The sequence below is a fragment of the Marmota flaviventris genome, chromosome 11, assembly GCF_047511675.1.
Source record: "Marmota flaviventris isolate mMarFla1 chromosome 11, mMarFla1.hap1, whole genome shotgun sequence".
In the NCBI taxonomy this organism is placed as follows: domain Eukaryota; kingdom Metazoa; phylum Chordata; class Mammalia; order Rodentia; family Sciuridae; genus Marmota; species Marmota flaviventris.
This window is the reverse complement of record NC_092508.1, coordinates 28,014,041-28,039,552: the sequence shown is the minus strand read 5'-3', so window position 1 is coordinate 28,039,552 and position 25,512 is coordinate 28,014,041. Positions and strand designations below refer to the sequence as shown.

The 25,512-nt window shown below is 41.0% G+C and overlaps 1 protein-coding gene across 2 annotated transcripts in view; it reads left to right on the top strand.

The window, feature by feature from the left end:
* Positions 1 to 24,894: 24,894 nt before the first annotated feature.
* Positions 24,895 to 25,512, top strand: part of Ccnyl1 (cyclin Y like 1) — a 36,538-nt gene continuing 35,920 nt past the window's right edge. For both annotated transcript variants that reach the window (XM_027941782.2, XM_027941781.2), the window contains exon 1: positions 24,895 to 25,264. In XM_027941782.2, coding sequence (XP_027797583.2) covers positions 25,033 to 25,264 — 232 coding nt within the window. In that variant the 5' untranslated portion in view covers positions 24,895 to 25,032. The remainder of the gene's footprint in view (positions 25,265 to 25,512) is intronic.

Sequence of the window (25,512 nt, the reverse complement as noted above, 5' to 3'; positions counted from 1 at the left end):
GTGACCTCTGTTAGAATCATAAGGCCAACCGTAACCCTGCAGTTTCCTGATTCCATTCCCTGGACTAGGAAGAACTGGTCTATGAGTGCTATTCACTGATGAGGAAAATGTTCCAGTTAATGATACTTTTTCAAAATATTAATGTAAAAGTAAAAGCATCTCTTTTCAGAAAGTGATTGTCATTAACTAGAAAGATTGAATTACACATAAAATAGTGGTATACCCCCTATGGGGTAAGATAAAGTAACATAGAAGTTGAATCTCTAACCCCCTTTCCAAAATTCTAAAAAGTAAACAAACAAAAAAAGAAGAAAAATAGGTTGACCAGTCAATAACACGCTAGTGGTGGTCACACAAAAGAAGGCCACAGATTTCAAAGAATGTCAGGATGAGGAAGAGTGGGAGAGTCTGAGGGCCTTCTCATGTCTCACTTCTGCCAGCCCTCCACAGGCCGTGGTGGCCAGAAGGAAGAACGGATGCTCTCAGGTGCCAGAACACTTTGCATAGGTAATGCTGGTGTCCCAGTAAGAGCCTTTGTTGGCCATGCACATAGATGTCACCAAGAGAGCATGAGTGTGCAGGAAGGGGCCCCTGCAAAATTGTCATTAAAGGTCACCACGACACCATCCTGCAGAGAATAAAAGACCCCTTGCTGTTGGCATGTTTTTGCAGGAGGAGTGTCAATCTGTTTGGGTGGCTGCAACAAGAAGCCATTGAGTGGGTGGCCTATAAACAACAGGAACTTCTTCCTCAGCGTTCTAAAGTTTGGGGACCAGCAGAATTGGCATCTGATAAAAGCCTACTTTCTGCCTCATAAATGTCACCTTCTCTCTGTGTCCTCACATGGTGGAAAGAATAAGGCAGCCAACTCTGGCTTTTGTTTGTTGTTTGTTTAATATGGGAACTAATCCCATTCAGTAAGCCTCTGCCTTCATAAACTAATCATTCGCCAAATGCCCACCTCTTACAACTATCACAATGGAAGTTAAGTTTCAATATATGAGGAGTGTTTGGGAGGCGGGGAAGGCACAATCATTCAGACCACAGCAGGAAGGTGAATTGGTGTTGCTCTAAACTAAGGAAACAGGGAATGCTGGAAAATGCTCCTCCTGGACTTTTTTATTTATTCATTCTTTTTTTTGGGGGGGGGGTTACTGATGATTGAACTCAGGAGCTCTTGCCTACTGAGCCACATCCCCAGCCCTATTTTGTATTTTATTTAGGGACAGGGTCTGACTGAGTTGCTTAACGCCTGGCTTTGGCTGAGGCTGGCTTTGAACTCGTGATCCTCCTACCCCAGCCTTCTGAGCTGCTGAGATTACAGGCGTGTGCCACCGTGCCCCAGCTCATCTTTTCATTCTTGCTGTATATCTCCCCTCAACTGCTGTACTGCCCTGGTTTAGAAAGCAGCATCAGTCATGCTCTCAATTTGCTTGTAATGTGATAACAACGTTCACTCAACACATATGCAGTGCCCACAGTGTGTGATGAATGTTCGTGCTGGGATTCAGGAGGTGGTCTCTGGGGGCCACCAGCCTGGGGAGACGCAGGAACTCCCAAAGGAACTGGGAGTTGCAGAATGAGCAGAAGCTGGACTGGAGGAGGGGGAGGAGGTGGTGCTAGACGTGCAGAGGTGCAGAAGTGTGAGTAAACCACCCAAGAGAATTTACACTGGGAGGCGGGGGCTCCAGCCAGATTGGGCAACACCTGGGGGGTGGAGAAATTCAGGGGGAAAGAAAGGCTTGGTAGGCAGGGTGACGCTACCCAGAGTGATGCTGCCGGACTTTACCGGATTAAATTAAGGATCTTGAGATGGAAATCATCATCCTGGATTATCCAGGCTGATCCTAAATCCAATGACAAGTGCCCTTATAAAGAGACACACACAGAAAGGAGAAGATTATGCAACAACAGAAGCAGAAACTGAAAATCTACCGCCACAACCCAGGGGATGCCTGAAGCCACCAGAAGATGGGATGAATTCTCCCCTGGAGACTTCAGAGGTAGCACAGCCTGCAGATAACTTGATTTCAGGCTTCCAGATAACTTGATTTCAGACTTCCGCCCTCCAGAGCTCAGAGAGAACACATTTCTGTTGTTTTAGGCCACCAAGTTTGCACTCTGGAAATCTCGCACCCTTGCAAGCCATCTCCTGTGCCCAGGCGTTCCCTTTTCTGCTCCTGCTCCTCCCCATAGTGGGTCACCTCTGCCTGCCTCCCAGATACCTTTCCTCAGCCACCTCAACTGGGCACTCCACTCTAGGTCGCCCTCTATGTGAATGCCCTCCTCATGGAATTCTCAGGAAAGAACAGGATGCCCACTTAAGCTTGGGTTTCAGATAAACAACAAGTAGCGCAGCGAGATTTGGAACATATTTATACAAAAAAAAAAAAATTCATTGTTTATCTGAAATTCAAATTTCATCAAACATCATGCTGTTTCTGTGTTTTTTCCTTCCCCCTACACACGGTATCTTAGTTTTCTGCTTTTATGATAGAATAACTCAGACTGGTAATTTATAAAGAAATTTATTTCTCACCATTCTGGAGACTGGGAAGCTCAATGTTAGTGCTGGTGTCAGGCGAGGGCCTTCTTGCTATGTTACAACATGGCAGAGGACATCACAAGGTGAGATGGAACCAATGTGTATGCTCAGGTCTCTTTTCTCGTATCATAAAAACGCTAATGTGATCGCTGGGACCCCCAGCCTCCTGACCTCATCTAAAATTACTTCCCAAAGCCCACCTCCAAATCCATCAATATATTCATCATGTAATCATAGTATGTCATCAATATATGAATTAGGATTAAATTTCTAACACGGTTGGGGGACATGTTCAGACCATAGCATCTGGTCATTCTCTCCCTTCTCAGTCCATGTCAGTCTTTCCATGAGGATGGCCTCCACTGGGGCCCTGAGGCTTGAGCTAGGCTGCCCTTCAGACTCCTGCACCCCACTCTGGGGCTTCGCAGCTCCCAAACCCCTACCTCACCCACCACAGGCACAAGCCTCACTCGTCCCACCCAATGGCTTTAGAATCAACTCATTCAGGAAGAGGAGAGAAAGGAGGGAAGAGGGAAAGAGCATGCAGAGAAAAAGGAAGAGGAAGAAGATAACTTCTCAGGTTTTTAAAAAAATATTCTCCCTGAAGTAGAATGGTTTTTATGTGAAGAAATGATACGTGTGGGAAGTTGAAACCTCTTCATCAGTTGTTAAATGGAAAATAATTTTTTTTTTGAGGACTACCTTGAAATTGTGAGATTTAAAAAGGTTCAAATGCTAGAAGAAATACCACTTGAGGGTGTTCAGTGTTGCACATTTTTATCTCTTCGTCATTTTTCAGCTTCTGTCTGAAAAAAAACTCATCTCTCACATGGTGTACTTGGGATTTTTTGTTTCTTTCATCATGGCATATTTGTACATACATAGAACATACGTTGATCACCCCTCACTGCCCTTCTTTACTTCCACCCTCCCTTGATCTCCTTTCTCTTCTCTCAGGAATTTAAATGAGATTCCTGAATAAGAACCTGTAAGTGCTAACTTCCAGATTTCTCACCTATTTTCACAATAGCCATAGTTTCTGCCTCAGTCTTGTGATTTAAAAAAAAAAAAGTGGGCTGGGTTTGTGGCTTAGAGGTAGAGCGCTTGCCTAGCTTGTATGAGGCACTGGGTTCCATCCTCAACAGCGCATATAAATAAATAAAGGTCCATTGACAAGTAAAAAAAAAAAAAAGTTGGGGAGAGGAATTTAAAATCAGGTGCAATATATCTTTTAAGTGTAGCAAAAATATATATCTTTTTTTTCCCCCTGAAACTGCCAGTTTCAGTTACTCTTCATTTTAGTCTGTTGTAGATTGTCCCCACAGTACATGCCAGCCTCCCTTCAGTGACATTACTTTCTCTTATGTTCTCTTTGGGAGAATACTATACCACTGTTTCTGTGGGCAGGATGGTGGCAGAGCTGAAGACCAGGCCTCTTTCCTCTCTGTTTTCTTTTGCCAACAGAGGTATTTCCATCTTTATACCATCTTGCCTGCCTCTGCTTTCTAGTTCTCATGCATCTGGGTGTAATCCTGGGCAGATCTTCTCGTGGGGGCCGAAGTGAAGCAATATGAATAGACTTTAACCTTTTAAAATCACCTAGTTTGCCCTTTTGACTTAATTTGTATAAGTTTCATCAAGTTATAGAGCAAAAATAAAAACTCAAGCAGAATTTGGGCCTAAAATAGATAACCAAATTAGAAACTCTAATTTTGGGAAGTAGCTCAATTTCCTGAGAACTCTTTAATCATGTTTTTGAAAATTTACTGTCAAACCAACTATGACCGACCATAAACTGAAGTGCCATGGTTAGAGGGCACATTTCTGGTTAAATAAAACACAAATTCAAGTCAGCCAGTCTAGGCAAAACATTCTTTTTTTCTGTTTTTATAGTCCTAGAAAGCAATAAATGACAAGGGCTTACATGCAATAAAGTTGTTATCAGATGGTGAGAAAATCCCATATATTCGGAATTACAGTATTGCTACATCAACCTAATAAATTCAGCTGCCTTTTGAATGTTAGACTATTTTCCCATCACAAGTGAGGTACAAAGTAATGTTTGTCTTTCCAAAGATTTGTCACAGTCATTCCAACCATTCCTGCATGAATCACACTGGTTTATCAGTTATAGCTTTGGAGATTGTGGCCAATGGTCAACACAGGCAGAGATAAATGTGCAGTGGGATCATGTGAAAGCCCATGTAGATTCATTTTAGAAATAACAGGACCATGATTTATGGTGGTAAGACTTGTGTGAGAATTCTAGTAGTGCTGGAACGGACACGTAGAGAAATTAGAATGAGAAGGTTAGGCCCATCTTTGGAGCTGAGAGAAAGAATGTGTAGAGAGAATTGCAAAATCAAGATCATGGCTGCAAAAGGGAAGGTTGAGTTAAGGAAGGTTTCAGAACAGTGCTTGCCTCCCTGTCCCAGGTTCACCTAGTGGACAGGCTGCGGGTGCCATGGCTTGGGGGCCTCTAGCCCTGGTGTCATCACTGGGCAGCTTCTGCCATGAAATAAAAGGAGTTAGAACTCCCTCTCCTTTCCTTAGAGGACTTTTCCTAAAGTCACTGAGGTGACAGGTGACAACAAGAGCTTATAAACATTTGGTAATGTTCTCTGCAGGGAAAAAAAAAAATTTAGGTTAAAAAATTACTCTCTTTTAGGTTTAATGTAATCAAGGAAAACTCACTTAAGTTCTGTAGATAAAAATCAAAACTACCAATCAATTACCTCCTGGGTTGTGCTTATTTGTATCTAACCCCTGACTATTATTATTATTTTTTTAACCAACAATAAGGACAAAATGGGCAGAAACACTGGAGACCTCCAGAGCCAGAGTGGCTGATGGCCTGGGCCTGGTGGTGCAGGCTTCTAATTCCAGCTCAGGGGGCTGAGACAGGAGGAGCATGAGCTCAAAGCCCGCCTCAGCAACTTATCGAGTCCCTAAGGAACTTAGCAAGACCCTGTCTCTAAATAAAATATAAAAAAAGGACTGGGGAGTGGGCTGGGGTTGTGGCTCAGTGGTAAAGTGCTTAGCTAGCATGTGTGAGGCAATGGGTTTGATTCTCAGCACCACATAAAAATAAATAAATGGAATAAAAGTATTATGTCCACATATATATATATATATATATATATATATATACACACACATATATATGGGCTAGGGATGTAGATCAGTGGTAAAGTGCCTCTGAGTTCAATCCCTGTTACCAAAAAAAAAAAAAAAAAAAGTAGCTGTTTTGGAGAAGAGGCACAAGGTTAGGGACACCCCATTAAAGTAGGCTTCATTTTTGCTCTGTTGAGTCTTTTTGCAGGGTCAGGACTGAAAGTGTGATGAGGGAAGAAGCCCAACTCATTTCTTTCTATGGTAATGGGGCAACAATAACATGTATTTCACCAATGATGTCTCATTTGAGTGAAACTACACTTCAGTATATATCATGGGGATAATCCTGGGAAAGATGCAGAAAGAAATCTAGTTTTCTCCTTGTGATTGTGAAGCACAATGTTTGCTTTTTAATAATTGATATTTAATGTTTGAGGGTTAAGGGTGTCTTCAGAGGGTGCCTAAGAGGATCATGAATACAGTGCAGCCTAACTTCTTAGCTTATGACATCCTGAGATAATTTCGGCAGAATAAAGAATTGGTGTCATATAGGAAGAGCCATGAATTTATTTGAAAAGGTAAAAATTTTGAAAATGTAGATGCTCCGTTGTTAATGACTAATCTCTTGTGGAATCCCTCAAAATGGACAGTTACACCAGCTGTAGTCTGAGATGCTCTTGTCTAAAACATTCCTTGAGTCCAGATGAGGTAACCCTTTCCACTCCAAAATTCAGGGGTCCCCTAGAATTCCGCCCACTGCAAACAACAAAATTTCTGGATCAAATACAACAACATTAAAACACACCACACACACACACATACACACACAAAGCCTTTAAAAAAGAAATGTCTAGTCACCAAAACAAAAGATAAAACTCAAAAGTAGAGCAATATGTATATGAGATGATAATAAAGAAGCCCTGGGGGTAACCTACTCAAACAGGTCCTGATGGCCTCCGGCTAGCATTTTAGCATTCCTTCAAGGATGAAGGTCAGTCACTGAGGGCTCACCACTGAGTTAGGGAGCTGGAATCAGGACCTCTGCTTAGGTGCTGGTCCCTGTGTGAAGAGGGCACTAGACATACCACACCCGTGGCCTAAAGGAAGCTTGTGCCCTTTGTGGAGGGAGCTCAAAGAAATGGAGCTCAAGTGAAGGTAGAAGATCTGAATTTAGCCAAGGTGGTGGAGCAAGCCTGTAATCCCCGCAGCTCTGGAGGCTGAGCCAGGAGTATCCCGAGTTCAAAGCGAGCCTCAGCAAAAGTGAGGTGCTAAGCAACTCAGTGAGACTCTGCCTCTAAATAAAATATTAAAAAAGGGGATGGGGATGGGGATCAGTGTTAAAGTGCCCCTGAGTTCAATTCCTAGTACAAAAAAAAAAAATCTGAATTTATACTGCTCACATGGTATGAGAACACAAGCCTAAAGATCAACATAAAAATGGGTCCTGGGTGGCATGGAATCCGAGAGCTCCAGTAAGAAATAAACAAAAAATTTTTGGAAACCCTTATAACTCAAGGTAGATGGACTTTCTAAAGATATGCTTACAATTGAAAATTACAGAGGAAGTGATACATTGAGGAAGTTAGGAGAGAGGGAGGGAGAGAATTAGCACCCCCAAGAACTTGAGATAATAGATAATAAACAAAGACAATCAAATAAATGAACACAAAGAGGAAAAAATCAAATGAATATGAGGTATAGTTAAAAAAAAATAAGTGTTCAAATATGACATAACTATACATATTCCTACAGGGTCACTGCTGGATAGAGGGGTCAAATTGAAACTAGAAAACTGAAGGTAGGCTTCAGATTTTTTTGATTATAGAGTTAATTACCTACAGGAATTATGGAAACTTAATTATGTGACTCTCACTGGAGAGTCACATTTTGTATTGAAAGCTACCCAATGGATTTAGATTGGAAATTCATAAACTTTTCATTGTTTGAGCTGCTTTGTGAATAAAGTTTCCCTAAGAAATGTTTTTTATAATTTTTTTCCAATTATCAAAATAATAATCTTTATTATTCTAAACAAATACTAAAACATGGAAAAGAGGCAAGGAAAAAAACCATATTCTCAATATCCAAAAACACTGTTAATGTTTTAACATATTTCTTTCCAATACCTTTTCCTGTGCCATGTTTCCTTAGAAGCTAAACTTTCAAAAAAAATGTAATTCAGTATATCCTTTAATTTTATAAACTTTGTATCATGTGTATTTTCTTATGTCTTTATAAATTATTATAATTATAATTTAAATAATCGCACAATATTTCCTCATGGATACAGCATTTATTTCATAATTCTCATTATTGTATATTTAGTTTGCCTCCATTTTGTTCACTGTTATAATTGCAATAAATACTTGTGGGTTGAATTATGTTCTTAGGCTATATATTATGATTTTTTTAAAGTCAAGAGACATGTTTTGACTTATGTATTCAAAGGTATTTTTTTCAATTGAGCTAAATTTACTGAGTATATCCTATATGTAAGCCAATTTTTTCTATACAATTATTATTGTGGTTTTCTTTTTTCTTTAATTATCAAAGTCATCACATGCACTGTAGAAAATTTGGGGTGTGTGTGTGTGTGTGTGCATTTGCACATTTATTAAAAAAGGGAAAAGGTATAAAAGAACATCAAAGAATTCAGCTTCCTTTTATGTTCAGCTTATATGTTCTAAGACAGCAAAAACCCTAATTTGAAGAAATTTGATGGGCACTTAAAGATTTCACAAAGTTAGTGTACTGGTTAGGAGCAAAGGTGATGGAGTGTTGGTTTGTTTTCACTTGATCTCTAGAATATGTCTGCACTAAACCAGTAAGGAAAATCAAATTATCGCTATCCCAAACTTGCTCTCAAATTATAATTCTGGATTTGATGGTAACTACCTTTGAAAACTATATTGGCTTTCCAAAATGTCTGCTCAAGTGGAACATACACTTAACAGAGCATCTTTACAAACGCCAGCTCTTTATAATGTATTTTCAACTAACAAAACACCATCAACCCTGTGATCAAATAAAACCAATGTACTCTATAGTAAAAATTTCCCTGGGAACTCAAATATTAAAACATTAAATTAAGTTGAACCTGTTTCAAGATCAACATGATTTCTCATTTGTCTTGTGCACGTACAGAGATGTATAGTTTCTCTGTTTAGGTTCTGCTCAGAGAAAATAATTTAAAAGTCATGGTGCAAAGAAATAAGGCAGATGGTTGTAGATAGAGAAGGGGTGGGGGGAAGAATCAAAAAGACAGTAGTTTCCGTTATTAAATGTTTTTCCTGCAGTGCTCAGTTCCTGCACAGAGCTCTAACTACAGGGCCACTGCCTGTGGTTGTGTGTTTGTGCACTGACAAACCCTAGGGGGCGTTATTCATAGTGAGCCCTGATTGTGGACTCAAGTAGTGTAATTCAATAATGGAACAGACTGAGATGACTTTAGAATACAGAAATGACAATAGCTTACTGTGTAATGGGACTCATTTCTGAGGAAAAAAAGAAAAGTGGTAACGTGTATACCATTCAGAAAAATGAAACACTATTTTACATTTTACAGTGAACTAGGCTAGGCTGGAACCCTCTCCACATTTTTGAAAGCTCTCTGCCAAAAGCTTAGGCTATGAATGAATGTCAAAAGTTGCTTTAAGAAGATAGAAACCACTGCAACTTAATACCAAAGTAATTCCTTAAACAACGTTCAATGGTAAGGAAGAGGAAATTCAAAATGAATAACAGGAAAAACTACAAACTGATTTCCACATCACAAGAATAGATTTTTTTTTTTTTGAGCTTCCACCATTTGCCTGTCATTTGAGTCTTTTTGAACCTTTAGTCTAAACAAATAACTAACAAATACAAGAAACCATGGGGATAGATTCCAACCCCTTATCTTCCAGCCTGGACAAGCCCATGAAGAGTTGGATTTCCTACAACTGAAACTGAAGGATGCCTTCCAGGGCTGGTTTCCTGACAATGGCAACTTACCCTGCTCTTCCTTAGACTCCTTTATGAGACCATCACAGGTGTGTCTAGTCCTGGATTTAATGTGTGCACACTGTTCGCTGGTTTCTCCTATTTCATGACCTAAGTGGATTCTCACAGTATTTATTCTTTTCCCATGGTGTCAGTCTTCTGCACCATAGAAGCCATACCAACTTTTCCTGGACAATAAGGTGGAAAGAGTATGAGCTTGGGATTTATGCAAGAGCTGGTTTTAAATTCCAGCTCTAAACCCTGAGCCCGTAGCACTTAAACTGACAAAGCAAGTTTACCGGTTAGGTGCAAAGGTGATGGAGTATTGGTTTACTTCATTTGATCTTTTGGATATGTTTATACTAAGTCAGTAAGGATTTCTTTCATCTTAAGAATTGTGAGAACAATGAGCTCCTCATGGAGAAATAATTCACACAGGGTTATGGTTTGGATCTGGGAGGTGCCCCAAAGGCCCTTGTGTTGAAGGCTTGATCCTCAATGCAATGTTCAGAGTTGAAACTTTTAGGAGGAAGTGATTAGATCATAAGGGCAATAAACTCATCAAATAATTAATTCATGATGGCTGAATGGACTAGAGGGAGGTGGTGGGAACTGTAGGAGGTGGGACCTAGTTGAAGGAAGTGGGTCCTTGGGGGGGGGTGTCCTTGGGGACTATGTCTAGTCCCTGGCCCCTTCCTTTCTCCTGTTCTCTCTTTCTTGCCACCATGAGCTGAGCAGCTTTCCTCCACCTGCACCCCCTGCCATGATGTTCTGCCTCTTCACAGGCCCATGGCAATGGGGCCAGCCAACCATGGACTGAAACCTCTGAAACTACTAGCCAAAATAAATCTTTCCTCCTCCAAGTTATTTTTCTCAGGTATTTTGTCCCAGAGACAGAAAGCTGGTTAACATATACAACATGAGGATCATCTTATACAGTGCCTGTACACAAAGGTCTCAAAGACAAAGTGGCTAGTGTTGAGCAACTATTTAGCAAGGAAAGGATTGAACTGAGAGCCAAACTGCCCAAGTTTGAGTGTGTTGGCTCTGTCACTTACAGCTATGTGACCTTGGGCAGGCCACATCAACTCTGTACCACGTTTCTTTATCCCTAAAACAGGAATAATGAAAGCACTGCTTTGTAAAAAATTATGAGGGATGAAGGAAATAATAATACATATACAGCACTAAGAATAGCAGTTGGCACACAGTAAGCTCTCAATAAAAACCTTAGCCATATAATCACTAGGACATTAATTAACAAATTGTTTTACTATCTCATAAAGTTGTTGAGAAGTTTATATATGACAATCATAAAGTGTTCAGCAAAGCTTCTAGCTCCTATCAAAGAGAGACATGACTTTCATGGTTATTCTTACATGATTATCAGTATTTCGCTATGCTGAATAGGGGCTGGGATGTAGCTCAGTGATAGAAAATATACTTAGCATGCATGAAGCCCTGGGTTCAATCTACAGGACTAAAAAAAAGTCAAACTCTGCCTAATAGTTGTTATGATGGATTTCTACATTTCTCATAATGATTTAGTTTTTGTAATGAACTAGATGTTACCATGAATTGGTAAAAAAAAAAAAAAAGAGCATTTTCACATATGGCTAATTAACATGTGAATTAAAAAGTTACAATAACATAATTAAAGAAAACAGAATTTATGAGCCTTTTTGGAAGCGTCTTACTTTACTGTTTTTTTCTTTGGAATGTAGATTTTTATGAGTTTTCACTACTTTGTTATATGAGTTAAAGACATATTTATTTCCTTCAAAGTAGTTTGAGTCAGTCTCCTGGTATTCAGCTAAATTGAACGCTGGTATTTTGGAACAGTATCTGTTGACATGAATATATTTGGCATCACTGGGGAATTTAAAACTACATACAGACGGGGTCAAGATCCCTCAGACTCCAGATGACAGTATTACTACGGAAGAGAAGCGTTGAGAGATTTTATGCTGTCCTTTCTATGCTGACCACGTGGGCATGTTAGTTTCTGATTAGTAACGGCAGCTACAAAGATTCAACTATAGTCTTGCAAACATTCCTAATAAGGTAGACTAGAATTGCATAGGAAAATAAGCTTGAGAATCTGGTAACATATGCAGCAAGAACACACAAATTTTTTTACTCACTTTCTATCTGATTTTGAGATGATTTTGTGCGATAAACATCCCTTTCATTGCTCACCTCACTCCAGAGGCCCATTTGACTCATGCCCATCTGGGAAGATATGGGTTCACATCTGAGATTTTGGTTCATTTTTGACCAGATATTTCTAGTCTAGAAAATTTCCTAATATCTAAATTAAGCTAAGCATTGAAGGATTCAGAAGCTGACTGGCCTGGGAAGAACATTTGTGCCTCTGGGTCTTCTGCAGCAACATTTTCTTTTCCTAAGAAGTAACACGAGGAGGCCCTTAGTGCTGAATGACCAGTCTTTGTCACCCTGCCTTGGTTTCAGATTTTCGTAGGAACTTTCAGAGGTCAAGAGAGGTACTGGCCACTTCTGTACTAAACAAAATCCCCAAAGGAGAAAGATATGCTGAAAACAAGCTATGAAACTTGTTGGCTATTTTATATCTCAATATGTAACATGTAAACAATTCCAACACACATTCAGTTCAATGTAAATTATGTCATTCCTGAAGTGATAAGGGAGTTATAAGGGGATTTATTAAGAAATTGGCTCATGGAGCATGACAGAAGCCCTGTAAGGAGATACAGTTGACTGTTTACATCTTCCTTCTTCAAACCAACCAGGACTTCTCTGTAGCTGTAAGGATGACCATGGGGCACTGAGGCCCTTTGCAGCATTCAGGCCTCAGGCCTAAGGCCTTGGTGGGGTTGTCCTTCTTATCTTAGGGCATTTGCACTTAGACTGTCCAGCTCATATAGAGAAGTACCACTGCCTGTCTTTTTAATGTCAACTTTCTTCTGTGGTCATAAATCCAGGAGCCTGAGTTGACCTGACATACTTACTAATGTCATCCATTTTATTTATTTTTTCCACTGTGCCCTGGGTTTGATCCTGTTTTCAATGGATAAAGTAAAAAGCAGCCCAGAGCAAAAGGACAAGAGTATCTTGATAGAGTTACTAGGTCTTGTATGGGTAGGTGGTGGTGGAGGACTTTGAGGAGAAGGAAGAAAAAATACCCTTAAAAAAAGATACTGCTGAGGGTTCTGTCCATAGAGAAGATCCATCAGTAGCATAAGAATGGTTGGGAGAATAACAAAGTCTTCCAAGGGAAGCATGTTGGTCAGAGTTGGGTCCAACCCTGGGCTGTGTTATTTCCTATATGGCCGTTTCCTCTGATTTGACAGCAGTTTCCAAGAAGGGCAGAGTGCTCATGATTTTGTTCCCCAACTTAACTGGTGGAGATTGTCTGCTTCCCTGAAATTTGGTTTGTAGTTATCAGAGAAGGCTTACATTTCTGCATTGCCCCAGAGGAAGACAGGAATGAGGAGTGGGGGAGGAGAGGGTGCAAGTGAGCACTGGAATCTTGGCAGATGACAGTTGGTGCCAGTTAGCAGAAAGGACTGAGGAGGGCTGGGGATGTGGCTCAAGCTGGAGCGCGCCGCCTGGCATGCGCAGGGCGCTGGGTTCGATCCTCAGCACCACACAAAAATAAAATAAAGATGTTATGTCCACCGAAAACTAAAAAATAAATATTAAAAAATCTCTCTGTCTCTCTCTCTCTCTCTCTCTTAAAAAAAAAAAAAAGAAAAAGAAAAGAAAGGACTGAGGAGTGGGAGCCTGGGTATAAGACCCAGGGAGATGGAATGGATGTAAGGGAAGGGAAAGGACATTATCCAGCTGGCCTTTAAATAGGGGAAGAGAGGTCCTACTAAATAACTTTATGGAGAAGGACTCAAGGAAGGGTCTAATCCTAATTTAAAATGATGGCTTATCCAGTTTATTAAGGTGGTCAAGTGGATGGATGGTGGGGTTATAAAGATGCCTTAGAGCTTGGGGCCAGTGTTCCAGAAGCCTCTCCCCCACTTCTCAACCCAAACCTTTAAAAGAAACTGATAGATAATTTAATTGACTAATAAAGTTACTATCATTTTAATCTGGACCCCACACAAACATCTCTGTAAAATACGTCATGGCCAATAGCTGCCCAGCTTCCTCTTCCCTACCTTCTGACATCTTTCTGAAGGCCTGGGAGACTTAAGGACCTGGTGAAATCTGCTTCTCATTCTGACCCCATCTCCTTTATCCTCCCAGACACCTGGCCTCTTGACAAACTACTAAGCCTTGTTTTCCGTCTGTTCCCCAGAACTCACATGGCTCACACCCTCTCATATCAGTTGGGCCTCTTTCTCCAACCCTTATTAATCTGCTCAGGCAGCCAAAACAGAGGTACCACAGTCTGAATGGCTTAAACAACAGAAAGGTATGACCTCACAATTCTGGAGACTGGAAGTTTAACATTAAGATCCTGGCAGTATTCGTTTCTTCTGAGAGCCATGAAGGAAGGATCCACTCCAGCCTCTCTCCTTGGCTTATAGATACAGTCTTCCCTTTTTGTGTCTGTATCTCCTCAGGGTCTTTTATGTCTGTATCCAAACTGCCTCTTACAAGGACACCACTTCTGTTGGACTGCAACCTGCCCTAATGATCTCATTAACTATTACCTCCATAAAGATCCACATTCAAATAGTCACATTCTTAGGTACTGGGGGTTAAGACTTCAGCATCCAAATCTTGTTGGGGGAGGGATACAATATAGCCCATAACAGCCTCTTACCAGGGGAGACGCCTAGACCATTCCATATAAAATAGTGCCCCTGTTAACTTGCACATTTATTCATCTATTATTTATGTTACTTTTTAAAGGTCTCCCTCTACTTAAATATCAACCCTAAAGGGCCAGTTTCTTTATTTTGTGAACTGACATATCTTCAGAGCCTAGCTCAATGCCTGGAGACAAGCAGGCCCTTAATAAATATTCATGAGTAGATGAATGCATACTGTGCAGTCATTATACATTACTCTGCAAAAAGGCAATGACAGAGAAAGATGTTCAAGGCACATTGTTAAGCAAAGAAAGCAAATTACAAAAATCATATTGGTAGCATTGTTTCATTTTAAAATCACATACAATTTATTTTTATTAAAGTTTAGAGAAATATACAACAAAATACTAATAGCAGGTGGCTCTTGGGGTAGGATTTTGATTTATTTTTATCTCTTTGGTTCATATGTATTTTGTAATTTCTCTACAATGGCTATATAGTACTTCTCTAAGAGGAAAAAGGTAAAGTTACTAAAAGTTGAAAGAAAAAACTGCATTATTTTTCTTTTTCAATGGGGAGTTGTGGGAAACAGAAGTAGGCAATCTCTCAGAGCCCTGTGGCTAAGAGCATGACCTCTGCAGTCTACCCCGTCTGGGTTCAAGTTCTCTTTGCCACTTTTTAGATGTGTAGTGTCAGCCAGTTACTTGCCCTGAGTCCTGGTTTTTCACCTGTAAAATGGGGTAATAATGATATCCTTAGCACATGGGGCTGTTCCCAGTCTCTGGCCAGACCAAATATGATTTCTTAGATCTCCATGATTTGGAAATGTCAGGGCACCAAGGGTCAGAGATGAGTTCATGAGTTCAATTATCTCTTTATTTACTTTTGAGCACAGACCAAAACAATATTCACATACCACTCACATTGCTCCAGGCACAGAGCCCAGACTAGAGTGAGATAGTGAGGCACTTGACACAGTCACCAAAGTTAAGAAGCACCACAAAAACTCAGTAATCAAATAATAGTTTAGAGCACTGTCCTAAAAAATAAAAAGTTATGTAAAAATCTGCAATAAACAAGAAGCCAACAATTTCAATAAATATAGGACAAGTATTACTGATTGTTCTTTTGCTTCATGCTCCATTATGGCTCAGAAAAGCACTGCTTCCAGCCCACAGCCTGAAGGTAGGGGATCATCAATTGTCCAGATCATTATTAGTACTGCTTTATTTCAATTGATGATTGAATTATTCTGAGCCTAAGAATTAGCATTGTTTACCCCATGATTATTTGGCTTTCAGTGAAAACCCTGTTAGGTTGCCATTGAGGGAATATATATGTTTCTGATCCTGTTCATTCCTTTTCCCTCATCACAATTGCTCCTTAATCATAGGCCTCTCATCTCATTGAAGACCAAGGGGCAGGTTTCTCTCTGTTCTTTTATAGAAACATAAAATGCCAGAAAAGCATGATTTCTACCCAAAAGAGTACTAAGCAGAGTTTGCAGATGTTGCAGACTCCTCCCCTGATACTTTTGGAGAAGGGCATGTAGACCTTGGCACATCTTGCCATGAAAGCAGGCAACCTCATCCCCCCAAACCAAAGACTGAATGTCTCTCTGAAATGCGGCTGCTAACACACAATAAGCATGGCAGGGAGGAAAGAATAGAAGTTCATTGGATTAGACAAAGAGGAAGGAGGGAGGATGGATATAGGAAAGACAGTAGAATGAATAAGATATAACTTTCCTATGTTCATACATGATCACACGACCAGTGTCACTCCACATCATGTACAACCGTGAGAACGGGAAATTATACTCCATATATGTATAATATGTCAAAATACACTCTGCTGTCATGTCTATCTAAAAAACACAAATAAATTAAACAAAAATAAAATCAAAATTAAAAAAAAAAAAGGAGAGAGAGAAAGCAGGCAACAGAGAATAGTACATTTATTCCACCAACTTCCCTAGAGAAGTTGTGATGGAATCAGGCAGGTATTTGGTCCCAGAGGAAGGCTTCCCTGAGGGACTTTCATATTACCACATCATGGGATTTTTGTAGGTATTTATCTACAATTAAAGAAGACTGCATTTGGGTATAGGAACAGTGGCGCACACCTGTAATCCCAGCCACTCAAGAGGCTGAGGCAGGAGGAGCACAAGTTCTGAACCAGCCTGTGCAACTTAGCAAGATGGTTTCTCAAAATTTTATAAATAAAAATAAAAAAAACTGGGGAGTAGGTCAGAAGTAGAGTATCCCTGAGTGTAATCTCTAGTACTCTATACTCCCCCAAACAACAATAATCATTTTAAATCATGTTTTATGTAATAATTTCATTTTACATAAGACAAACTTGCTGAAACCATACATTCTAAGTTGTACTATAAAAATAATCACTAGGAAATATGACATAATGTGTACATTTTAATAATTCTTCTCTGTGTTCTCAGTTAATATGTGGGGCATCACAAAATAGACTTAACCTATGGCAAATGTTTTGGAGAGCACCTGCAGAAATATATGTCCTTTCTAGCTACTAAAAAGCCCAAGGACCAGTGGAGAAAAGGGTTACTTGGATACCAGATAGTACATAAGACTTAAATTTGGAACTCATCTCTGACCCTTGGTGTCCTGACATTTCCAAATCATGGAGATCTAAGAAATCATATTTGGTCTGGCCAGAGACTGCGAACAGCCCCATGTGCTAAGGATATCATTATTACCCCATTTACAGGTGAAAAACCAGGACTCAGGGCAAGTAACTGGCTGACACTACACATCTAAAAAGTGGCAAAGAGAACTTGAACCCAGACGGGGTAGACTGCAGAGGTCATGCTCTTAGCCACAGGGCTCTGAGAGATTGCCTATTCCTGTTTCCCACCACTCCCCATTGAAAAAGAAAAATAGTGCATTTTTCTTTCTTAACAGCTCATTAAAAGTGATGACTTAGCAAACCAATTGCATGACATGCAGAGAAGAAGTCACCGTAGACTTTCCCACCTCAGAGATATGACAAGGAAAAGAACAGAGGAACCCAGGTACAGCCAGTACTGGCACTTCAGGAATATGGCCCCTGCTCAATCATCTCAGCCATATCCAGTTGCTAGATCAATCCAATCCAGTTGAGGCTCCAGACATCCAGGAATAGGGACGATCAGTCCCCACCATGCCTAGCCTGATTCTGACTCCAAGTCACGAACATTATGAAGTGGAGGTTGTTTTAAAAAATGCTACAGGAGAGCCTGTGTGGTGGCAAATGCCTGTAATACCAGCAACTTGGGAGGCTGAAGCAGCAGGATCTCAAGGCCAGCCTTAGCAACTTAGTGAAACCATGCCTTAAAATAAAAATTTAAAGGGTGGGGTATGTAGCTCAGCAGTAGAGTACCCCAGGGTTCAATCCCCAGTACGGGGGGGGGGGAGGGAAGAGGGAATGAGGGGAAGAACTTGACACATCTTAAAAATACTAAGATCTCATGTAATAAAACAAATGGAAAAGGTGAAGCATTTAAATTCTGGGTGTGGAGTAGGGGAGCACTGGCAGGACTGGAGAGGGGAAAAAAATCGAGGTATTCAATATATTTATTTATTTATATTCTCTTTGTTCCAAAGTAGATTTTGCAGTAAGCTTATTTCCTGGCCAAATGTAGAAGGTAGCTCTTTTAGGAAACTAGTTCCTGCAGACCATGTACCATTAGAGTCTTTGACACTGAGAGTAGAGCTGGCATCTGCTTTAGAATAGAAGCCTGAACACCACTCTTCTATCCTGCCTAAACACCACTCTTCTATCCTCATTTGGGTGATCTGAGGAAGTACTGGCATAAGCTGAGCAAGGTTTTAGATTTTCTGTAGCACCTAGACAAAAGAAACCAGAAGCAAATAAACTTTATAAGATGAAAAAAAGTAAAGGGTTCAGGAGAGCAAAAGGAAGTTCTTAGGTGTCTCTTAAAACGGCAAGTGCTTCTCGTAAAATGCCCTGGTGTTAAGAATTAGAATCACATCCAACATCTGGGGCAAGAACCAACTTAACCAATGAACATTATATGTACTGGTGGGACGACAAACTGACACTGTTTTTGATTTTTTTTTTTCAGAGCATCATTTCAGGTAAATTAGCATTCTCATCTCAACTGACTCATTTTGGCAGGAATAAACCCACATACTATTCATAGAAAGAAAGGTGGGAGGATAGTTGAGAAAGGAGTGTAAAGAGACAGGTGGAAGAGGCCCTGACAGTGACTAAAATGTGAGTACCAGCACCACTGAATGTCCAATTTACTAAAACAACAACAACAAACAGATTATAATTTTTTCAAAGTTGAGAATGAGAGAAATCAAGTTGTCACACATCGTATCAGGTATGATAATAATTCTCAGCATTTTTGTTTACAGACTACTTTAAGAATATGGTAACTATAGGCTGCCCAGAAAAGAAATATACATATAATTTACCCACAGAATTCCATTTATGAAAATAGTTACGGCCCTCAAGATGGAAACCAGTTACAACACACAGATGATACATATCCCTGATCATTTGACTGCCATAAAAATCTTTCTTGCATCTGACCTAATTTCATTCTATAGTTTAAGCTTCCCTCTCTTCAGTGTTTCTATCCTCTAAGCTTAAGAGAAGATCATTACAAAATATCTTGTATAAGTTTTCATATGTGCTTGCAAAAGGCTATAAAAATTTATCATGATCATTCTTGATTTAGGCAGAAATTTTCCTAATGTTTCCTTACAGATTATGGCATAGGCAGCTAGTTGCCTTCCAATATCTAGTTGTCCCTTCTGCATTTGTCATCTAAAATATACAATTATGTTTTTTAAGCCTTCCTTGCAGCTAGGTGTGGCCAGGTCACTAAGCTTTAAAACAATGTTATTGTAAGCACCAGGCTATGAATGTTCTGAAAAAAAAAAAAAAAATCTTCCTTCTTCTTACCTTGCCATCTTGGGCCATAGAGAGGGAGTCATAGACAGTACTGCTGATCCCCTTTGTAGAAGTTAGGTTTCATGAGAACAGGAATCTTGTTTATCTTCCTTGAAGCAACCATACCAGCACTTATTGTGCTGAAAGCTCAGATATTGCATGGGTACTGAATGAATGGATGAGCGATTGAGTTTACTCCAGATCCATAAAAATAAAGTCTCAGCAGTCTTTACAGAATCAACCTCTTTCTTCCTTCATACCACATTATCCTATTGCTCTCCTTTGCTCTCTGACTTGCCACTATCCTAGAAGGATAAAGATTTTTTTCTTTTAATGCTTTTCAATGTTCCTTGAAAATAAATGTTTTAAAGTATATTTTCATAATAATGCTTCCCAATATCTTTCTGTTCAGAAAGTTTTTAAGTTCTTGAATTTTCAAGATCATGCATAGCCATTTGTGTGTGTGTGTGTGTGTGTGTTGTTGTTGTTGTTGCATGCAGGTACTATTTTGTGACTTAATCTTAGATGTCATCTCAAGTCTAAAGGAATCATCCAAAATGATATCTAATGACATTCCTAGCTCTTTGAACAATATTATCATCATGGAATGCAGTCACTAGGTCCTAAGTATTTAACTAGATATATGTTACTGAAACTGAACTTTATTGAAATATTTTCTGGTTGCACTGTGATTTCCCACATTTTGATATGTCATCTAACTTTTGTTCTCAACCTTAAATCTTTTAAACAAAATTAAATTAAAATTAAGCATCTCTGCTTCCCTGCTTTTTGAAGTGAGTTTTTCTTTCTATTAAAAGGATAACACTCCCTCTGGCTGTTTGTGTGGCCTGTTACATGGCTTAAGAGCTTGTGAATTAATATTTTTTGCAATATATATTTTCATAAAATGATATATATTGCATGATGAAAATGATATATATTGCAAAAAGTATTAATTGATATATATTGCAAAAATAATAAGTTCCATTTTTTTCACTTTGTTGGCATACCTCTTAGTTTTTTCTCAAATTTATCTTCAATTTACCCATACTTGAAAGAAGAAATTACAACAGGCCTTCCTATCTGTGGGTTCTGCATCTGAAGATTCAACTAACTGTGGATTGAAATATTCAAAAGAAAATTACACCTATACTGAACATGTACAGACTTTTTTTCTGTTGTTATTTCTTAAACAATACAGTATGGATCTATTTACATAACATGTACATTGTATTATGTAATAATAGATGTTTTAAAGTACATGCAAACACCATGCCGTTTTATATAAGGGACTTGAGCGTCCTTTGATTTTGACTCCTGTTTTAGTCTTTTTTTTTTTTTTTTTTTTGCTGCTGTGACCAAAAGACCTAACAAGAACAATCAGCAGAGGAAAAGTTTATTTGGAGGCTCATGGTTCAAAGGTCTCTGTGCATGGATGGTTGACTTGTTGTTCTGGGCCTGTGGTGAGGCAGACTGTTATGGTGGAAGGGTATGGCAGAGGAAAGCAGCACAGGACACTATACCAGAAAGCAGAAAAGAGAGAGAGAAAGAGAGAGCACTCCCCTCACCAAGAGTAGATACCCCAAAGGCATTCCCCCAATGACCCATCTTCTCCAGTTACACCCTACCTGCCTATAGTTACCACCCAATAATTCCTATTAGAGGATTAATGCACTGGTTAGCTGAAAACTCTCAGAACCTAATCATTTCTTGCATTGTCACATATGAACTTTTGGAGGACATCTTATTTCTAAATTATAATGGTATCCATGGAGGTTCCTGGAACCAATCCTATGTATACCAAGGAGCAATTATATTTGTTTTTTTGTTAGGTATGTCAAGCTTCTGTGCTCAGAAAATTTTCACAGAACTCCTCTTTTCAAATAGTGATTTTCCAAAAAGAAACCTTCTAAAATAAAAGAAAAATAGAGGTCATCAAGTGAGTTCTTCCTAAATCTTTCCTCCACTCACAGAGACGTTTCTGCCTCCTTGCTTAAGTATCCCAAAGCTATCCCTGTTCTGGGTTACCCCCACTTCTGCTTTCCTGGGACCGTTTTTCTATTAATTCTTTCTTCTCCTCTCATTTCAAAAGTTTGTTTTCTCCATTGGCTCTTACTCTTTAACACATTATTGTACTTACCTTTTTTCCAATCCTTTTTTTTTTTTTTTTTTGTAGTTCTAGGAGTTGAATCCAAGAGTGCTCTATCACTAACCTACATGCTATCCTTTTCATTTTCTCTTTTGCAACAGGGTCTTGCTTAATTGCACAGGCTGGCCTCGCACTTGTGATCCCCCTGTCTCAGCCTACTAAGTATCTGGGATTACAGGCATGTGCCACTCCACCCGACCTTTTCTGGTCTTAAAAAGAGAAAACTCCCTTAACTGTACATCTCCCTTTAAATAATACCACATCTCTCTTTCCAGCCAAATGTTTGGACAGTGAAGCCCTCAGTTTCTCTTTACCTTACCTTCTCATCTACTATTATGGTTTATGTATGAGGTGTCCCCCAAAAGCTCATGTGTAAGACAATGCAAGAATGTTCAAAGACAAAATGATTAGATCACAAGAATTTTAACCTAATCAGTGGATTAATCCATTCATATGAATTAACTCGGTGGTAACTATAAGCAGGTGAGAGGAGGTTGATCAGTGGCCTTTGGGGTTTACATTTTGTCCCTGATGAGTGGAACTCTGCTTCCCTCTGCCATGCCCTTCCACCATGATGTTCTGCTTCTCCTGGGTCCTAGAGCTATGAAGTCAGCCAACCATGGACTAAACCTCTGGAACCATAAGCCAAAATGAACTTTTCCTCCTTGTCAGGTCTTTTGATTATGGTGACAGAAAAGCTAACTGAAACACCTACTATTCACTTCTCCCTGTTGTCCAACTGGCTTACACTCATCCTCAGGCATCCAGTTATTATAGAAAATGTCATTTGTAACTTTGCTGCCTCTTGGCAGCATTCAGCTTTACATGGCATTTACTGATTGCCTTCTGGCCAGCCACTGTGCAAAGTGCTGCCATTACAGAAATGAGAGGCAGGTGCCATCCCCTTTTCTTTGGGACTCAGGGTTCCTGATGAGCCATTACTGATCCACCTTCCTTCTTTGACTTGCACTGCTCACCTTGGCAGGCTTCACTTTATGCTCCCTATTCTCCAAGTCTCCTTCCTTCCCATACCTCCCATCTCTTCTTTATTATATGTCTTTTTTTTGAGAGAGAGAGAGAGTTTTTTAATATTTATTTTTTAGTTTTTGATGGATACAACATCTTTTATTTTTATGTGGTGCTGAGGATTGAACCCAGTGCCCCGCACATGCCAGGTGAGCGAGTTACCGCTTGAGCCACATCCCCAGCCCAATTATTATATGTCTTCTTAAGATAACCACTTCTATACCCACCCAACTTCAATTACTGTCTATTTTCACTGATGACAATATACTTGAGCTGTTTTCATTTAACAGTTTTATTTTACACAAGATACATCATTTGCTAAAACCATAGATTCCAAGTTGCTTCTTGGAAGTAATCACCAAAAACATTAAAAAAAAAAAAGAAAAAAAGAAAGATATAGTATTCTTAGCATGTAAGTTTCAGGAAATTTCTCCACTCCTTTTGATTTAACTTAATGTGTATTATTTTTAAAAGCATAACCTGATAACTTGGGATGCCACAAAATAGACTTATCCTATAGAGGCTTATATGCAACTTTGACTTAACAAAGTCAAAAACTATCTTCTTCCCCAAACCTATTCCTCATCCTGCATTCTCTGTCTCCACTATCGAGTCCCCCCACAAAAGAGGGACCACTATCTACTGGGTACCCCAAATCAGAACCTTAGGAGTATTTTTTTTGCCTTCTATTTCTCTCTTCCTCCACTCCCTCACAAATTACCACAAATTCTTTCTCTCCACTCAGCCACTATCACTGCTTTTAGTTTAAAAGAGTATAGTATCTTAATCAGTCCTGTTGCTTCTTCCTTCAATCTCCTTGTTATCCAGAGTGATTTTGCCAAAAATATACCTGATAGTAACTTCTGAAGTTCACAACATTCAATGACTCTCACGTTTTCATGACAAGATACAAATCCTTTACCCCAATATCTACTTTGGGGTCAGATAGATGGGAGCTTGTATCCCAGATTCCAGGATGGTCCATCAGTGTGACCTCCGACCATTAGACTCTCTAAGCCTTTCTTTTCCTATCTGCCTCACCTCATGGAGGGTTGGGACTGTTTCACACATACAGTGGCTGACACAGAGAAGGTACTTAATGATGATTGAAGGGAAGGCATTTTAAAAACCATATAGTAAAACCGTTCTTTTTTTAAAAAAGTTACTTTCCCCAAATTCGACTTCTATTTTTATTTTCAGATGACTATAATGACTTGTGGGGATCCAGACTATTCTGACCCCACTCTGAGTGCTCCTCTGTTCTTGGGAAAATTACTTCTGTATCTCACTTTCTTCTGTATAATCTGTGAGATTTAAGATAGGAATGCTTTTGAGGATTAAATGAGTGCTTCAGATGGAACAGTACTGGACACATAGTGCTTGCTAAATGTTAACTGTTCCCTATCACTTTGGAAGCGGGATCATGGCACCCTACTTTTTGGTTCTCAATTTTGTTGAAAAAATTAAGCTTTATGTGTTGTTAGTAAAAGAAGCAAAATCTCCTGCCGTGGAAGGGAGAGACAGAGGCGAAAAAAGGGGTTGGTGAGTCGCAGCGATTTAGAACTGGGAGGGACCAGTTTGGTCTGTGCTTTTACGAACGAGGAAGTGGGGGTTGACATGTCCTCGTGTTTCATTCAAGACACACAGCCACAACTGTTTATTGAAAGTAGGGCCAGGCCTCCTGGGGTTGCTACAGTCAAATTTAATGTAAAAAGCAACACTCCTTCGAAGACGAGAGAGGAGCATTTAGTTACAAAAATGATCAACAATTCTGGTGTAACTAAGTTCCTTGAGCGAATGAAAGCTGTCAGACTCCGAAAAATCCAGTTGCTAACGGAACCAGCTCTTTACTAACCGGGGCTTTCTGCAGAGTCTGTTAACCGAGACGGTCTCGAGTAACAACGCCCGCTGTTTCCCCCAAGACCGGAAAGCTCCGGGAAGCCTTCGATGAATGGAAACCCGAGTGCCGGACGCCGCTCGCGAGGGGCGGGGCACTCGTGAACGGGGCGGGGCATCGTGAGTCACGTGCCTGGGTTCCAGGCGGGCGCGTGGAGAGAACTCTGGGTCTGATTGGTTGCTCGTAACCAGGTGACCGCAGAACGCGTTCCGGTTGGCAGGTGCAGGCCAGGCTAGCGGCCCTCAATCGGGAGGCGGCGGCGGAAGGAGGAGGAGCTCTGACCCCGCTCTCAGCCGGCAGTGGCTGCGCCTCTCAGCGCTGGTCGGGTCCCCACCCCTTTTAAGTAAGCCGGGTTGGTCGCCGCCCTCGCAGACTAGTCGGCTCTGAGAAAGCGGCCGCGGCGTGGCGGCGGGGGTGCGGCCGAGGCCGGAGCCCTGCCCGGGGCCGGGCGGCGGGGCGGGCAGGCGAGCGGCGGGCGAGGCCGCGTCTGCATGTGCGGAGCAGCCCGGGCATAGCCCGGGGCTGCCAGCGCCGGCCGCGCCATTGTTGGGGGAGGGGGCGGCCACTGAGCGCAGCGGAGTCGGGGGCGAGTGAAGGCGCGGGCGGCGGCGGAGAGGAGCGGAGGCGCCCCATGGGGAACACGCTGACCTGTTGCGTGTCCCCCAATGCCAGCCCCAAGCTAGGCCGTCGCACGGGGCCGGCGGAGCCGGACTACGAGTCTGAGCTCTATGAGGCGGCGCCTGGGGACGCAGTGGCGGTGGCCGTAGCGCCGGCGCCCGCTGCCGTGGAGCCCGCCGAGTTAGATTTTGGAGCCGGCGAGGGCCACCACCTGCAGCACATCAGTGACCGCGAGATGCCGGAAGGTAAGGAGGCGGTGGACCCCGTCCGCTCTAGGAAGCACCTCTGGCCTCCGCCGCCCTCAGGGTCCTCGGAAGGCAGCCGCCGCCTCGAGCTCCTTCCTGCCCATAGCCGGCTTTTCCCAGGCTGGGCACCGGGATGCTAGCTGGCTCTGCTTGACGTCCCCACCCCTTATTCTTTCCCCTCCCTGTCTGGCCAGCTTGTTTCCCTCCCTATTTTGCCGCCCAGTTCTTGCCCCCTTTCACATTCCCCA